Raw genomic sequence first — 17,965 nt, 5'->3', positions numbered from 1 at the left:
AAGGAATTTCTATTTCAGGTGCACCAGTTACCTAGATATCTTTTTGCAAAGCAGTCCCAGGCTGAAAAGAGATATAGGCTAAAAGAAATAAACATAAGTTTCATAATTGGCCTTCGCTGAAGATTCCTGTTTAATTTACAATTGTTAGAAATTGCTTTTTTTTTTTCAGCCTTAACTCTTTATCGCCGCGCCCCTACTTGGTTGTTTCCCTTCTTGCCACGCCCCCCCGCCCTATCTCCATTTCCCAACATGCCTCGGGCTCCCGTAAGCCGACAGTCATTCTGGCGCAAGTTCCAGAGCCTTCTGGGAAGTGTAGTTTATTTTTTCCTCCGCTGCGTCAAGATCTAGGGCTGTGGACTACCACTCCCGTGAAGTAGTGCGTAATTCCACTACGCGGCGTCTTCGAACGCGCCGCGGCAGCCATGTTGGACGTGGCCAGTACAGGGGCCGGCACCAGGGGGTTATCGAAGCAGCTGTCACTATGCTGGGGTCCCTGGTGTTGAGGAGAACAGCGCCGGCGCCGCGGCTGTTCCTCCAGCTGTTTAGGTCCCCATCTCTCCGGAGCCGTGGGAGTGCCACCGACCGGAGTGTGAGCACCGGGGGACGCGGGGAGCCTCAGTGGCTGAGGGCAGCCATCGGGGGGCGCCCTGGAACATCGCCGACCTTACTCACAAGAGAAGGGGCAGCCACTGGGGGGCGCCAGAGAGGAGGTACCGAGATCCCCTGCCTCGCAGCCGCCACGTGGGGACACCTTCCTAGCCCCGAAGACACTCTGCCTGGACAGGACAGCTGGAACGGGGCCCTCAACAGGGCCGGAATGGGCGTGTGGGCGCTGGCGACGGTGCTGGTGGTACACTGTTACAGCAAGAGCCCGTCCAACAAGGGTGATTATCGGGACAGTATGGGTTTGTGGAAGTGAGAGGCCAGAGGAGTGTCCTGACTCCGTATCTTTGGAGGGTGGGAGTTGCATATAGATTTAGACCACCGGAGCCTCAGTCCTTGTAGGACCTAGACATCATCAGGTCATAGAGCAGGCCGAAGAGTTCAGTGTCTCTGCGTTGTATAATTTACCAAATTTTACAACTATTATTGTATAATAATACAGTTATTATAGGTCAGCCTCCCTTCTTTGAGCATCACTTTGTCCATCTGTACAATGGGAGCATTTTCTCTACCGTATCGCCTGGTTCAATTCCTCTTTTAAGAGGTCTCCAAGGAACCGCGCGTGTTTTAAGGGCAACCATTAGATGGTTTAGAGAAGTTGCCTTCCCTAAGGTGGCCTGAGAAAGGAAGAGGAGACTTGGTTTCAATGCCAGCTTTGGCCCTGCTCGCCCCTTGCTGCTCTCTAGCTTCAGTTTCCCCATTTATACAGTGAAGGATGACTTCTCAGTACGCTTACAGTGCTGTTATTTTGACTCTTGGAGTTCAGCAGCGTGGGTGTATCCATCAGGGAGACTCCTGAGGTTTTGCTGTGCCTGGTCTCAGGCGTGAGGTGATCTTGCTATGTGGGGCAGTTGGCAGGAGAAGGAAGACAAGGAAGTGGCTCTGTAGAGCTCCAGAGCAACCATGGGGGCTGGCTGACCCAGGTTGGCATCCCCCCTGGGTGCATGGAGCCAAGCAGGGACTGGGAGAGCAGGCAGAGAGCTAGACTTCTGGCCTACGTGAGTCCAGCTACTCAGGTTCTCAGCTTTTCCCCAAGGGAGAAGACTAAGGCATGGTGTTCCTAGATTCCATGCATCCCAAGCTCTGAGATTTTGGACCAAGAGGAGGGACTCCCTTGACATTCATTTGTTTATTCAACAGATGTGACCAGCTATAAAGGAAGGGCCTTGGATGGGGAGTAAGGACACCTGGGATCTTGTTTTGATTCTGCCCCTAACTCCCATTGTGACTTTGGAGTTTTGCTCCTCCTCAGTGGTCCTCTGTTTTCTCATCTACAAAATGAGGGTGTTGAAATAGAACCCCTAAGGGCTCTTCTAGCTTGGGCATGCTATGATTCTATTACTTCCAATATTTTTATAATATTAAAAATTAAATTATATTTTTATGATTCTATTACTTCCAATATTTTTATACTCTGTGTGTGCCTACTTTGGAGCTCAATGTAGAACTCCTAACTTAACACAATGCCAGTTAAGGGGACAGTGCAGGCAGTTAGACCTGTAGGTCTGGTGAGTGGTTTGACAGTGTGTTGTTGAGGGATCAGAAGGCCAGCAGGGTCAGGAAAGCCTTCCTGAATGATTGGAGATGTTCCTGGAGGATGGGGAATTTGAACTTGAGTTCCGAAGGATAAGGCAAAGATGAAAAGGAGAGTGAATATTGTGAGTTCCATGAGAGCAGCAAGTGCATCTTGATATTTTCAGGTTGATGCCAGCTCCTTTCCCTAATACTTTCACGTTGTTTGTCCACCATAGTCTCTGGTATTTAGTGTAGGTACTTAGTAAATGTACCTTGAGATGGTTTGTATTCTACGCAGAGGTTTCCGGGACAAAGATAAAGTAGTCGCAGGTCAGCATGGCATGTATAGAGGCTAGCAGAGTGTCCAGCCTGGTTGGAGGACAGGGGGTCTTTGGAATGAGGTGAGAGCAGATGGAGTGGGGTCTGGATATCAGGCACAAGGGTTTGGAAAGGTTGGAATTGTCCTGTAGGCAATGGAAAGTTGATGAGCAGGGAATGTTCCGAGGCCAGTATGTTTAGAAGGATTGGGGGAAGGTGTCCAAGGTCTTGCCTTAGAGCTTTTGGGAGGCTCCAGATTGGACTTTGTGGCATATGAACCCTAGCAAAGAGACTAGGGTCTGTTCACCAAAATAGATAATGACCAAAACCATGACCAGTTCAACCTTTCTGACCTGCCAGTTACCCTGTCTCCTTACTTTGAGTTGTAAGCTGAGACCCTCAGTGCAGCACAGTCATTACTGCCCTTTAGGAGCCAGGAGGCCTTGGTTCTAATCTCAGCTCATTCCTCACTCCCTCTGTGACCTTGCAGAGGCCACTTCTTTTTGAAGACTGAGGGGAGAGTGGATACAGCAATATCTGAGGAAGGCTTGTTTCCCTTCTAGCTAGGGGCTGCCCAAGCATGCCTGGGTGTGTGTTGGAAGAACAACTGGGGAAGGTAACCAAGGAAGACCTGGCCCTGCAGTCTAGGCCAGGAGGTGAAGTGGAGGCATATGCATAGGTCTGAACCACAGGACTGGTTTGCATATGCATGATAAGGTGGATTTTGTACACATGAGGAAACTGAGGCTCAGGAGGTTAGGTAAGTTAGCCCCCTCATACAGAAAGTAAGTGGCAGAGTTAGGACTGGAGCCCGAGTCTGCTACTTCTACCCGGCTCCAGTGCTTCCTCTCATGTTTTACTGGGTGACTCTCTTGGCTGGACTGAGAGCTCCTTGAGGCAGGGATGGGTATGAGTCTGTCCAGTGCCCATCAGTGGAGCTCAGGACCAGCTGGGCTCAAAGTGTTGCACCGGCCCAGGAAAGAATTGTGCCTCTGCTGACTTTTGAGTTTTTTCGAGCCAGGCAGCTTTTCCTATGGCCACAAGGTGGTGCCAACAGCCTACAGGCTGCCCAGGCCAGGCCAGACTTAACATTGCCTTTCTGCTAGGCCTGGTGATTCCTAAAGGATTGATTGGAACCCTCTGCTTTGGATCTCCCTTTGTTGGGCTTGGCACTTGGGTGTTTGCAGATTTTTCAGCCATTATTTCATTTCTTTAGCATCCTTGTGAGGCCATCAGGGCAGGGATTACTGTCTCTGCTTTATAGTCAGGGAAGCTGGGGTTGAGAGGGAGAGGGGCTGCCATAGCACATGGTGAATAGCAGGCAGAGTGTATTGGAGCCTGGACTCCTGGTCGAGGCTGTCTCCACTCTCAGAGGGGTCCACATCCCTGCCTGCTCCTCCCTATCCTGTCCCTCTTGCTGGGCTTGTGACCTGTGACATCAAGATTCAAGACTAGGCTGAGAAACTGAAGTGGGGGGAGAAAGTGGGGCAAGGTAGGGGTATGGTTAATAACAACAATGATAATCACATAAACCTGCAGAGCTTTATAGCTAATGAAGAGTGAAGGAGTTCACACACTGAGTGTTTACTGTAGGCCACACGTGGTACTAACACGTTATTTGGATCACCTTTGTGATGAGAGTGAAGCGTTTGGGCTCTAATAGAAAGATGTGGAAGACAAGTTGTTAACAGAGGCTACCACGTAGGCAGGGGATGACTAGCTTTCTCTTTGTATATCTTGGCGTCCTTTCACTTGCTAAAGCCCATGTTTCTGAAGTGCCTCCATTTCCACTGTCTTACTGGGCCCTCCAAGCAGCCCTGAGGGGTAGGTCCTGGCCAGGGATTTGACCAGTGCCCCCTCTCTCTTCAGATGCAGCCCTGGTGGAAGCTGTTCGAGCCAACAATGTCCAAGAAGTCAACAGGTAAGTGTCATACCCCAGGCCTTGCTCTCCCGCGCAGGAGGGCTGAGTGGGATGGGCCCCTTGCTCTGGCGGTGGCTCTGCCTTGGAGGAAATCCTCACAGTGAGCTGGGAACTGAACCCTGTGACTTCCTTGTAGTCACCGAGTCACTTGGGCTCCTTTGGCCCAGGTCAACCCTTAGATATTTTAAAGTAGAGAATCAGTCCCTGTGTCTTTTTTCTGGCCCCAAACATCCCCGGATCCTTTGGCTGTTTTGTTCTTTGAAGGATGTGGTTTGGAGTTCCTCTGCATCCTGTAGGTTCTTCAGTGAATCTTCCAGTTTGTTCTTGTTTCTCTGTGGGATCGGTCACTTGTAATTGCTTGTTGCCTGGATGGGGTGCAGGTGGGCACCAGTGGAGAGGCTTGGAGATTTGAGAGGGAGCTGGAAGAGACCTTTCTGCCAGAGCAGCCTGCCTGCAGGGCTGGGTGCACATGCTGGGCTCCTGCCCAGGGGCTGACTGCATTTCTAGCCTCCGTGGCTCAGCTGTTCCCCTAGTAACCACTGGTCAGTTAGATCTGAGACTTGTTCTTGCTCAGGGACAGGTCTTCACTCGGGCCTCTGCCTGGTGCCCAGGGCAGGGCAGAGTCTGTGTCTTGGACGGATGCTCAGACATAGGGCATCAGTATGGGGCTGTTATTCAGGGGCAGAGGCTTCATTCTTGGTGAAACTAGTGGCCCGCATTAGGCCTAACTTTGGCCATTTTTTTGCCTTTTGTATAGAGCTAGGTGGCCATAGGACACACTCCCTTCCCTGCCACTATGTCCACATTTTAAACAGGAAGTCAGGTGTTTGGAGAGGCTGTCACTGCGCCCAGCGCTGCACACCCGTTGGTGCGCTCCCTCACTCCAGTTGCCTGAACATACAAGAAAGTGTTGAAAGGCAGTCGCAGCCCCCATCAAGACTTACTGCTTTGATTCCCTTGCATTTTATCTGCAGCATTATTATTGATTCTCAAGGGTGCTTTTGAGTATTAATGTTCAAGGCTTAGTTTTTAATAAACCACTTTTGGAAGTATGGGCTGGGAGTTGTTTCGTAGCCAAATAAATATTATGGAGCAATAGTTTAATAAACATGCGATGATGCATCTTTAAAACCAAGCACAGATGTCAGCTTGTTGTTATAAGAGCCATTCATAACTCCAGGCAGTGCGTGGCCAGAAACAGATGAGCCTCATTTCCTTCTGCTGCAGTACGATGGCATGAGGGGGCGGAAAGTGGCTGTGCCCCGTCCTTTAAGGCTTTTGCTGACCCTTTAATCACCTGTTGATGACTGCTGAGGTAACTGCTGCCAGGCTGCTGGTTTCCTCTGGCGAGCCAGTATAGGCAGTGCATTTACAGAGCAGCAGTGTTGTGAATCCACCTTTCCATCACCTAGGGGAGGCTGAGTTTACCCTGTTCCATTGAGCCCCCAAGGGTTGATTGATTTAGCTCTTTCAAATACACATTTTTCTCATTAGCAGGTAAACCCCTGCCACAAAATTACAGGAAGTGATTGAATTTATGTTGTGTGTGTGATTCACAACATTCATGCTTGCCTGTGTGGAAAGGGTCTGTAGGGACTTTCCTGTGTGTCACCAGTCTCTAACCTGCCTTTCTCCTGCCTCCTCTTGTCCTATCTCTCTTGGTCATGATGATTCAATCAGAATCTCCCTTCACCCCTCGTGAGGGGGTCAGAGATGAGCAAGGCACAGACCCTGCCCCTCAGAATTGACAGTCTCCCCCCTCCACCACCACCTGGTCTCAAGGAAACAAACATGTAACCTACCAATCACAGTTCTTCCCACTCAGAGAGCTAGACCTACAGGTAGGAGTGGGGAGAGCCCGACCACCCTTGCTAGAAGGAAGCTTTCTTGAATTCCTACTGCAGGTCCTTGTTTAGCCTTTTTACGCCCTAGACTCTGCACAGGTGCTTAACGCTACCCCTAATTTCTTCCTCTGTGTGTCCTGGCCTTTAGTTCTGCCCAGCAGACCTGCCGATACCAGGATAGAATTCCATTCTCAATTTTTAAAAGATATTTACTATAGTTTATACGTGGTTGGGTCACCATGTGTATGATGTGTGGTTAAATCAGTATTTGGAATAAAACTCAGACCTGGTAATAATATTGTCCTCTACCCTCCTTTCCTTCTTGCCCTCTCTGGATTCTATGCTGTGTGTGTCTCTGCCTTGATGGCCCCCTACCTTCCGTTGGCCCCAGAGCCTTGGGAGAGCTCTGGATAGTGAAGGGCAGCGATCTGAAGCTCTTCTGCTCAGAGGCGGGAAATTTCATCATCCTCTTTAAGGATACTCTGGAATCTGCAGTTCCTAGGTTCTAGGTGTGGGCCGTCCACACAGATGGCTCTCTGTACACGGTGCTCATTACCCTCTGCTTAAAGCCTCCCAGCGTCAGCTCAAGTCCTAGAGCCCTTGTGAAGACTTCCTTGACTCCTCCCAGCTGAGTATGATCTGCCCGTTGCCCCACACCTGCCTGTTGGTCTGGGAAGGTACGTGGGTCATCTAGGAAGAGCCGTGTTAGCCATGGCAGGAGAGTAATCCTTTGCTAGAAGAGAGGTTGGAGGTCAGGTGGGAGAAGCAGGGCTGAACATCAGGACTGAGGAGGCACTCAGCCCATGAACAGGAAAACCAGTGCGGTTCCCACGCTGCCCAAATCAGGAACAGATGAGGAATCCTCACGCAGCAAGCCAACAGCTCTGGACAGCCACCTGAAGTTTGGGCACTGTTGACCTGTTTTATGTAGAGCTGGCTAATCATTTGTGGTATGGGCCTGCCTGGCTAAAGGGGCAGGGAAGGTTCTGCCACTCGCCATACTCTTTTTTATATTAAGAAGGTTTGGGCTAGACTTCACCTTAAACCACTGGATTGTGTGCCTCCCCAGGGCAGGGACAAGGTCTGGTTTCCCACATGTCTTATCCTCTTCTCCAGCACAGTGAAAGTTGGGGAAAGCTGCTTTTTACTGACTTTTCAGCAAACCTGAAGTAGACAATCCAGAGTCTTATTTCCATACTCCCATTGGCTATATCAGAGGAAGGCTGGGTCCCTTGTTCTTCCCATTGTCCTCTCCTCCTTTCTCCCTGTGTGGCAACTGTTTCCTTCCTCCCCCAAGGCACTTAAACCTTGTTAGCAAGTTCAGGTCTCGCTCTTCAGGAGTGGAAGCCCAGTCCTGAGGCCCCTGTCCCACCTGTCAGCAGCATGAGCAGGTGGCCCTGCTTCTGGGCTTAGCCCAAACCCAAGCCTGGCTTCTGGACTCAGGATCCACTCACCCGAAACCTAGGGCACAGGGCAGTCTGAAGGCACATCTGTCCAACCTCGAGCTGAGCCATGTGAGGAGCTGTCAGGGCTGGCAGAAGTGAGGCCTCCTGTTCTCCCAGTGGAGATCACATTTCCTTTCGAACAAGCTTGGGTGAAAGACTATACCCCTACCCACTTCCCTTCTCCCGGCAGGGAGCTGGGCCTTTGCTGAGTGCTTTTTCTGTTGTTTTTTTTTAAATTTATTTTATTTTTGGCTGCGTTGGGTCTTTGTTGCTGCGCGCAGGCTTTACTCTGGTTGCAGCGAGCGGGGCTACTCTTTGTTGCGGTGCGCTGGCTTCTCGTTGCGATGGCTTCTCTTGTTGCGGAGCACAGGCTGTAGACGCGCGGGCTTCAGTAGTTGTGGCTCGCGGGCTCTAGAACATAGGCTCAGTAGTTGTGGCGCACAGGCTTAGTTGCTCTGCGGCATGTGGGATCTTCCCGGACCAGGGCTTGAACCCATGTCCCCTGCATTGGCAGGCAGATTCTTAACCACTGTGCCACCAGGAAAGCCCTCTGCTGAGTGCTTAACTCAGTTGTTTCCATCCGCCCAAGCGCTTTTTAAAAGAAGGAAGTCTGATGGTGTCAATCTTGGACTGCAGACTGCCTACCCTTTCTCTCCAGGATTCATTTGTTCATTTGACAAAATTTTACTGAGCACCTGTCATATGCTGGGTTGTATACTTGGCACAGGGGACATCTGACCACTCATGATTCCTGCCCTCAGTGAAGGAGTCTGGGGAAGACTGTGGTAACACAGTGTGATCAGTGCTGAGACAGGAGGCCAGGATATACCACTAATCAACCTGGGGGACCAGAGAAGATGTCCTAGAGGAAATGACACCTCTCAGACATTTCCTAGTGAAAAAGATTAGAGTCTTAAAATATCAGGAGGGCTTAGCAAATAGAAGGAGAAGGCGTTCCAGGCAAAGGGAACAGTGTAAGCGATAGCACTGAGGCAAGAAACAGCCTAGAGTGTGTGGTGAGGAGGGGAAATTATATACTGTTTGGTGTTGCTGGATCACAGCGTGAGGCCAGGAGAGACTGGAGATAGGAAGGGACCTGGTCATGGAGGGCATTGTCCATTTGTCCCTCAGTCACTCATCTGTCCAGCCTGTCCATTGTGCCTAGCCCTGAGCTGAATTTGTGTTGGTGGCAACAAAATGAGGAAGGGGAAGCAGTCCTCGCTCTGGAGGAGCTCATTGACCCTCTTCTCAGGTGAAGAGGGAGCACATTCAGCCAAAAATCGAGAACCAGCAAAACAAGGCACAAGTTGCCTAACTTCTATAAGACTAAGTAACATGGAAATGATAGTACCTATAACTTACAGAGTTGTTGAGTGTTCATTATTAATAATAGAATTATTACTTAGTTCAACCAATATATATGACTGCTCATTAGGAACTAGGTGTTGGACTGAGTGCTGGAGGTACAGTGGTGAGCAAGATTGGCACAGTTCCTGCCCTCTTGGTACTTACAGTCTAACCGGGAGCCAGGTGACTAATTATGCAATTATAATTATGTACTTCAAAGTGATGAACAGTTTGTCTCTTCAACAAATGGTGCTGGGACAACTGGATATCCACATGCAAAACAATGCAGTTGGAGCCCTACCTCACCTATACACAAAAATTAACTCAAAATGGATCATAGACCTAAATGTAAGAGCTAAAACTATAAAACTCTTAGAAGAAAGCATAGGATTAAATCTTTGTGACTGTGGGCTAGGCAAAGCCTCCTTAGATATGGCACCAAAAGCATAGGAAACCAATAAATTGGACTTCATGGAAATTAAAAACATTTGTGTTCAAAGGACACTTTTAAGAAGGTGAAAAGACTCTCCCACAGAAAAGGAGAAAATATTTGTAAATTATATGAGATTTGCATCCAGAATATGTAAGGAACTCTTACAACTCAAGAATAAAAAAGTTAACCCAATTTAAAAATGGACAAAGGATCCGAATAGACATTTTTCTGAAAAAGATTTTCAAATGACCGATAAGCGTGTGAAAAGATGCCAAACATCATTAGCATTAGGGTGATGCTAATCAAAGCCACAATGAGATACTGCTTCTCACCCATTAGGGTGACTGTAATCAGAAAGACATAATAGCAAGTGTTGGTAAGAATGTGGAGAAATTGGAATCCTCATATATTACTGGTGGAAATGTGAAATGGTGTAACTGCTTTGGAAAACAGTTGGCAATTCTTCAAAGTATTAAAGATAGAGTTACCTTATGATCCAGCAAGTCTACTCCTAGGTATGTACTGCAGAGAAATGAAAACATGTATATTAATGTACTTGTACATGAACGTTCACAGCAGCATTATTCATAGTAGCCTAAAGAGGGAAACAACTCCAAAGTCTATTAACTGATCAATGGATAAATAAAAATATGGTATAGCCATACAGTGGAATATTATTTATCAGTACAAAGAAATGAAGTACTGCTAGGTATATGCTACAACATGAATGAACCTTGGAAGCATTATGCTAAGTGAAAGAAGCCAGACACAAAAGACCACATATTATATGATTCAATTTACATAAAATGTCCAGAACAGACAAATCCATAGAGACAAAGTAGATTGGTGATTGCCAAGGACTGGAGAAGCTGGGGTTGGGAGGGCATAGGGGGTGACTGCTAGTGGGTCCAGAGTTTCTTTCTGGGCTAATGAAAATGTTCTGAGGTTAGTAGTCAAGATCACACAACTCTGAATCTACTAAGAACAATTGAGTTGTGTACTTTTAATGGATGGATTTTATGGTATGTGAATTATATCTTTTTTATTTCTCCTTTTTTTTTTTTAGAGGAGAGTTTTTATTGTTGTTGTTGTTTTGTTTTGTTTTGTTGCGGTACGCAGGCCTTTCACTGTTGTGGCCTCTCCCGTTGTGGAGCACAGGCTCCGGACGCACAGGCTCAGCCGCCATAGCTCACAGGCCCAGGCACTCCGCGGCATGTGGGATCCTCCCGGACTGGGGCACGAAGCCGTGTCCCCTGCGTTGGCAGGCGGACTCTCAACCACTGCGCCACCAGGGAAGCCCTAGAGGAGAATTTTTAAAATATTTATTTAATTTATTTTTTGGCTGTGCCTCACGGCATGTGGGATCTTAGATCCCCAACCAGGGATTGAACCTGTGCCCCCTGCAGTGGAAGCACGGAATCCTAACCACTGGACTGCCAGGGAAGTCCTGTGGATTATATCTTAATAAAACTCTTTAAAAAAATGAAGTACAAGACACTTGGGAATCTAACCTTGAGTATAGGAGGAGTTAGGGGTGGGGTTATGTGGTCAGTAAGGCAAAGCATCTGAGTGAGATTGAAGTGAACTCTGAAGGATGAAGAGAAAACTAGAACATTGTGTTAGAAGAGCAGTAGGTAGAAGGCCTTGAGTCAAGCAAAGATGTGAAGGAATTAGAGAAGGCCAGTATGACTGGACTCTAGAGAGTAAGTGGGAGAGGGTGTGAAATAAAGTTGGAAAGTTAAGCAAGGACCATATCACACTGGATCTGTTGGCCAAGTTAATGATTTTTATTTTTACTAAGAACAGTGGGCAGCCATTGAAGAATTTTAAGGTGTGTGCATGTGAGAGAAAAAGACACATACATGGTGACATGATCTAGATCTGTAATTTTAAAAGATCACTCTGGCTGCTCTGTGGAGAATAGATTGATAGAGCTGTGGTGGATGGAGAAGACCGGTTGAAAGTGACTGGAGTAGTCCAGACCAGAGAGGATGATGGCAGGTGGTGACTTGAAGTAAGATGTTAGTAGCAGAGATGGAGGAGGTAAGCTAGACAGGACTTGGTGTTGTGTAGAACAGTGTCAGTACCTGGTATGTAGTAGGTACTCAATATGTGAATCTTGAATGAATGAATGAATAGAATTAGATATGGTTGATTAAGGAGAAGAAGGTGTTAAGAATGAATTTCTGTTTTCTGGCTTGATCAGCTGTGGAGATGCTGTTACCATTCGCTGAGATGAAGATCCTAGAGGAGGACTGGTTGGAAGAAAATGATGAGTTCAGTTTTGAGCATGCTGAGTTTAACGTTTCAGTGAGATATTCAAGTGGAGAGGTCAACTAGGCAGTTGAATGGGTCTTTCTGACTCTTCCCGCTATATATAGCATGCTGCCTCAATGATCGGTTTAGAGATTGTTTTGACATCTTGTTTTGATTTCTGGTTTGATGGTTTTAGGCAATAAAGTACTTCATACCAGTTAAAAGTTTTTTACTAGATACCTTTGGGAAAAAGTCTGGTTTGATTTGCAACACAGGAAAGAAGAAAGGGTTGGGTTTTGTTGAAGGCTAAACACATTTATTCTAGCTCTGCATTGATGGCTTGGTTTGGTTCTTGTCCCCAGATGCCCCAGCTTGGGGCTTGAGGCGCTTGCTGTCCATGTGCCAGGATTAAGGTGTCCAGAATGTGCTTAGCTACAGTATAGGTAAATGTTCTGCATATTGATCCAGGGATTTTATCTAATTAACAAAAACCCTGGCTGGTAAATACATTTGGCTGTCTCGGGGCCTCAGGGAGGCTGTCTGTCTATTGATTGTTGTATCATTTTGGCTTGATGGGAAGATATTAATGATGGCATCAGAGCAACCAAAACATCTGACTCTCTTAACTAGTAAATATGTAAATGTTCCTGTGGCTTGCAGTAGGTTGAAACAAAAGCTTTATCCTAGGCCAAAGGTCAAGGCCCAACTGGCATCACTCTTGTAATTTGATGCTTTTTGAGAGCATTTTTTGAATGCTAGGGTATAACCCACACAGGTTTTTTTGAATTCTGGGGTGTTGGAAGGCAGCATAATGTTACAGAAAGAATACAAGGTTTTTAGGATTAGAAGACCTGGGTTCCCATAATTCAAAAAGAGTCATGTACCACAATGTTCATTGCAGCACTATTTACAGTAGCCAGGACATGGAAGCAACCTAAGTGTCCATCGACAGATGAATGGGTAAAGAAGATGTGGCACATATATACAATGGAATATTACTCAGCCACAAAAAGAAACGAAATTGAGTTATTTGCAGTGAGGTGGATGGACCTAGAGTCTGTCATACAGAGTGAAGTCAGAAAGAGAAAAACAAATACCGTATGCTAACACATATATATGGAATCTAAGAAGGGAAAAAAAAAAAAGGTTCTGAAGAACCTAGGGGCAGGACAGGAATAAAGACGCAGATGTAGAGAATGGACTTGAGGATACAGGGAGGGGGAAGGGTAAGCTGGGACAAAGTGAGAGAGTGGCAGGCATATATATACACTACCAAATATAAAATAGATAGCTAGTGGGAAGCAGCCACATAGCATAGGGAGATCACCTCTGTGCTTTGTGACCACCTAGAGGGGTGGCATAGGGAGGGTGGGAGGGAGACGCAAGAGGGAGGGGATATGGGGATATATGTATACGTATAGCTGATTCACTTTGTTATGCAGCAGAAACTAACACAACATTGTAAAGCAATTATACTCCAATAAAGATGTTAAAAAAAAATAACAGCTAGCAGTAATTGAATACTTGTAGTGTGCCAGGCACAATTCTAAGCTCTTTAAGTATATGCTTATAACAATCCCAAGAGATAGATATCATTACCTCCACTTTATAGATAAGGAAACAAGGACAGAGAGTCAGGAAGAAGGCCAACCGAGACAGGATTTAAACCTAGACCGTTCTAGTTGCTGTATTACCCTGGAATTACTAAGTTCATTATTATTCAGGAGACAGAATGAGTCACTGATAGAAAAGTTACTAAAGTTTGACTGAAGTTATTAAAGTTTGCCACTGAATTTGTCACTAAATAGCTGACTTGGATTTTAGAGAGAAGAGCAGTATGTATTTAAAATATATTACAAACCTCATCTGTTAACATCGTCACATAACTTTAAAGATGATATTTTTTATTTAAAATAATACTTTCAGAAATTAATTCGTAGTGGTTCTCTTATATAAATAATTGGCGTTAAAGTGAAGATTATTAAATAAAGAAAACAAGACCTGGGTTGCACTTCTGTCACAGTAACTGTCTCTATGACCCTTAGTAGGTAATAGACCCTCCCTTTTTGAATCTTAGTTTCCAAATCTTGTTAATGGGCTTCCCACTGAGAACTCTGAAATATAATTCTCACGGTTAAGCTCTACAGAAAAAACTGAGCCCTTTGGGGAGGGTCCAAATCACACACTAAAACACCAGGGCTTGCTCAAGTGGGCCTTCACCAAACAAGCAATTTTGCAGAGTGGTCCAGGGCCTGGCACCTTTTCTGAGGTGTGGACTTACTGAGTCTCTGGTTGCTTGCTCCCTGGTGATGGAAAGCAACTGGGGAAGATTGGGTTAGCAGCTTTTTATGAACTTCAAGAGTAGGTGAGTTGTGGAAACAGCCAGTCAGCTGCTGAGAACCCCAGCAGAGTCAGGTGGTTGGCCAAGCCGAGGAGCAGAGAACAGCCAGGGCTTACTGGGGTGGCTTGGGGGAAGGAGGGATGCGCCTGAAGGGGAGCCCAGCCCTGGGATTGAGCCTCTAGTGCTGGCCCCACTGGTCCTTGGCTGTATGGCCTTGAGCTGGTAGTCCCTTAACTTCCTCAGTGACTTTGACTGTAAGATAACTTCACAGGCCACCCTCCCAGGATCTCGTGAGAGTTCCAGGCAGGTGAACTCTTGTGGTCTAGAAAATTACCCATCCTTTGGTTCATCAGTGTCACGTCTTCAGGGAAGCCTTCCCTAGCCTTCCAGGTAGCACTTATCACCCTCTTTTGGGATGGGTCATCTGTTTCCTTCTTCCTCTCTCTCTCTCTCTGTCTCTCTCTCTCTCTCTCTCCCTCTCTCTCTCTCTCTCTCTCTCTGTGTGTGTCTCTCTCGCAGTACTGTGAGTTTTGGAGGTGGGAGACCATTGCTGTGTCGTTCATCTCTGTTCATGTAAACAGTTAACAAATACTTATTGAGAATTGTAGAAGTGTTTGGTGAATGGTAAGAGTTAGGCAGACGTTAACAGTTATTTACAGTCATAATAAACCTGTAAATGGAGGAACTGACATCCCCTAGGAAAAAAATAAAAATGGTGAATTAGTTCAGTCATTTATTCATTCAACAAATAGTGCCTACTGTGTGCTGGCACTGTGCTAGGCCCTGATGGATCAGTGGTAAGCCAAAAATGTACAGACCTCACCTCATGAAACTTAAAGCCTAGTCAGACGTTAATCATGCAAATATGAAATTACAACTGTGACAAATGCTGCAAAGGAATGGTGTGGAGAATCCTGAGTGCCTCTGAGAGATTTACTCTGGTCAGGGAAAGCTTCCCAGAGGAAGCTTGAGTCCGAGGTGAAGGAGAGGAAGAATTAACCTAGGTGAAGAAGGATAAAAAGAGCTTTCCTGGCAGAAGGAACTTTTGTTTATAGAGGCCCCGTGGCAGGAGGAACAACAGCAGGTGTGAAGGACTGAAAAAGGCTGATGGAACTGCAGCTCAGAGGGGGGTGCCAGGAGCTTAGAGAATAAGCAGGTCTTGCAAGGCATTGGAGACTGTCTATAGTAAGGAGCTTTGTCTTATTCTAACAGCAGTGACAGCTGAGTTGGGGGCGGGGCAGGGGTGGTTGAGAGGGGATTGATGTGCTCAGCTGCTCAGCAACCATTCTTTTTTTTTTTAATTCCTAGGTATTTTATTCTTTTTGTTGCAATGGTGAATGGAATTGTTTCCTTAATTTCTCTTTCTGATCTTTCGTTGTTAGTGTATAGGAATGCACGAGATTTCTGTGCATTAATTTTGTGTCCTGCAACTTCACCAAATTCAATGATTAGCTCTAGTAGTTTTCTGGTGGCATCTTTAGGATTCTCTATGTATAGTATCATGTCATCTGCAAACAGTGACAGTTTTACTTCTTTTCCAATTTGTATTCCTTTTATTTCTTTTTCTTCTCCGACTGTCGTGGCTAGGACTTCCAAAACTGTGTTGAGTAATAGTGGTGAGAGTGGACATCCTTGTCTTGTTCCTGATCTTAGAGGAAATGCTTTCAGTTTTTCACCATTGAGAATGATGTTTGCTGTGCGTTTGTCATATATGGCCTTTATTATGTTGAGGTAGGTTCCCTCTATGCCCACTTTCTGGAGAGTTTTTATCATAAATGGGTGTTGAATTTTGTCAAAAGCTTTTTCTGTATCTATTGAGATGATCATATGGTTTTTCTTCTTCAATTTGTTAACATGGTGTATCACATTGATTGATTTGCATATACTGAAGAATCCTTGCATCCCTGGGATAAATCCCACTGGATCGTGGTGTATGATCCTTTTAATGTGTTGTTGGATTCTGTTCGCTAGGATTTTGTTGAGGATTTTTGCATCTATATTCATCAGGGATATTGGTCTGTAATTTTCTTTTTTTGTGGTAATGTTTGTCTGGTTTGGCATCAGGGTGATGGTGGCCTCATAGAATGAGTTTGGGAGAGTTCCTTCCTCTGCAAATTTTTGGAAGAGTTTGAGAAGGATGGGTGTTAGCTCTTCTCTAAATGTTTGATAGAATTCACCTGTGAAGCCATCTGGTCCTGGACTTTTGTTTGTTGGAAGATTTTTAATCATTTTCAATTTCATTACTTGTGATTGGTCTGTTCATATTTTCTATTTCTTCCTGGTTCAGTCTTGGAGGGTTATACCTTTCTAAGAATTTGTCCATTTCTTCCAGGTTGTCCATTTTATTGGCATAAAGTTGCTTGTAGTAGTCTCTTATGATGCTTTGTATTTCTGCGGTGTCCGTTGTAACTTCTCCTTTTTCTAATTTTATTGGTTTGAGTCCTCTCCTTCTTTTTCTTGATGAGTCTGGCTAAAGGTTTATCAATTTTGTTTATCTTCTCAAAGAACCAGCTTTTAGTTTTATTGATCTTTGCTGTTGTTTTCTTTGTTTCTATTTCATTTATTTCTGCTCTGATCTTTATGATTTCTTTCCTTCTACTAACTTTGGGTTTTGTTTGTTCTTCTTTCTCTAGTTCCATTAGGTGTAAGGTTAGATTGTTTATTTGAGATTTTTCTTGTTTCTTGAGGTAGGATTGTATAGCTATAAACTTCCCTCTTACAACTGCTTTTGCTGCATCCCATAGGTTTTTGGGTCGTCATTTTTTTTTGTCATTTGTCTCTAGGTATTTTTTTATTTCCTCTTTGATTTCTTCAGTGATCTCTTGGTTATTTAGTAACATTTTTTAGCCTCCATGTGTTTGTGTTTTTTACGTTTTTTTTCCCTGTAATTTCTAATCTCATAGTGTTGTGGTCGGAAAAGATGCTTACTATGATTTCAAGTTTCTTAAGTTTACCGAGGCTTGATTTGTGACCCAAGATATGATCTGTCCTGGAGAATGTTCCGTGTGCACTTGAGAAGAAAGTGTAATCTGCTGGTTTTGGATGGAATGTCCTATAAATATCAATTAAATCTATCTCATCTATTGTGTCATTTAAAGCTGTGTTTCCTTATTAATTTTCTGTTTGGATGATCTGTCCGTTGGTGTAAGTGAGGTGTTAAAGTCCCCCACTATTATTGTGTTACTGTCGATTTCCTCTTTTATAGCTGTTAGCATTTGTCTTATGTATTGAGGTGCTCCTTTGTTGGGTGCATATATATTTATAATTGTTATATCTTCTTCCTGGATTGATCCCTTGGTCATTATGTAGTGTCCTTCCTTGTCTCTTGTAATAGTCTTTATTTTAAAGTCTATTATATCTGATATGAGTATTGCTACTCCAGCTTTCTCTTGATTTCCACTTGCATGGAATACCTTTTTCCTTCCCCTAACTTTCAGTCTGTATGTGTCCCTAGGTCTGAAGTGGGTCTCTGGTACACAGCGTATTTATGGGTCTTGTTTTTGTATCCATTCAGCGAGCCTTTGTCTTTTGGTTGGAGCATTTAATCCATTCACATTTAAGGTAATTATCGATATGTATGTTCCTATTACCATTTTCTTAATTGTCTTGGGTTTGTTTTTGTAGGTACTTTTCTTCTCTTGTGTTTCCCACTTAGAGAAGTTCCTTTAGCATTTGTTGTAAAGCTGGTTTGGTGGTGCTGAATTCTCTTAGCTTTCGCTTATCTGTAAAGCTTTTGATTTCTCTGTCAAATCTGAATGAGATCTTTGCTGGGTAGAGTAATCTTGGTTGTAGGTTCTTCCCTTTCATCACTTTAAATATATCATGCCATTCCCTTCTGGCTTGTAGAGTTTCTGCTGAGAAATCAGTTGTTAACCTTATGGG

The 17,965-nt window shown here is 45.1% G+C and overlaps 1 protein-coding gene across 6 annotated transcripts in view; it reads left to right on the top strand.

Annotated features, from left to right (window-relative positions):
* The first annotated feature begins 385 nt into the window (after positions 1-385).
* The window catches only part of CLPB (ClpB family mitochondrial disaggregase), a 176,500-nt gene continuing 158,920 nt past the window's right edge, over positions 386-17,965 (top strand). For 5 of the 6 annotated variants that reach the window (XR_016393826.1, XR_016393827.1, XR_016393825.1 and 2 more), the window contains exons 1-2: positions 392-884; positions 4,366-4,417. Coding sequence is in view for 3 of the 6 variants with exons in the window: in XM_022565765.3 (XP_022421473.1) it covers positions 482-884; positions 4,366-4,417 (455 nt within the window). In the remaining 3 variants the exon portion in view is untranslated. Of the gene's footprint in view, positions 885-4,365; positions 4,418-17,965 lie in introns of all 6 variants that reach the window. The other variant, XM_089915254.1, reaches the window with a different exon arrangement.

This window comes from Delphinapterus leucas, chromosome 7, assembly GCF_059928025.1.
Source record: "Delphinapterus leucas isolate spDelLeu-1000000601 "Yukka" chromosome 7, BTC_Dleu_Yukka2, whole genome shotgun sequence".
Lineage (NCBI taxonomy): Eukaryota > Metazoa > Chordata > Mammalia > Artiodactyla > Monodontidae > Delphinapterus > Delphinapterus leucas.
The sequence above is the reverse complement of the archived record's forward strand: the minus strand, read 5'-3'. Positions and strand labels throughout refer to the sequence as shown.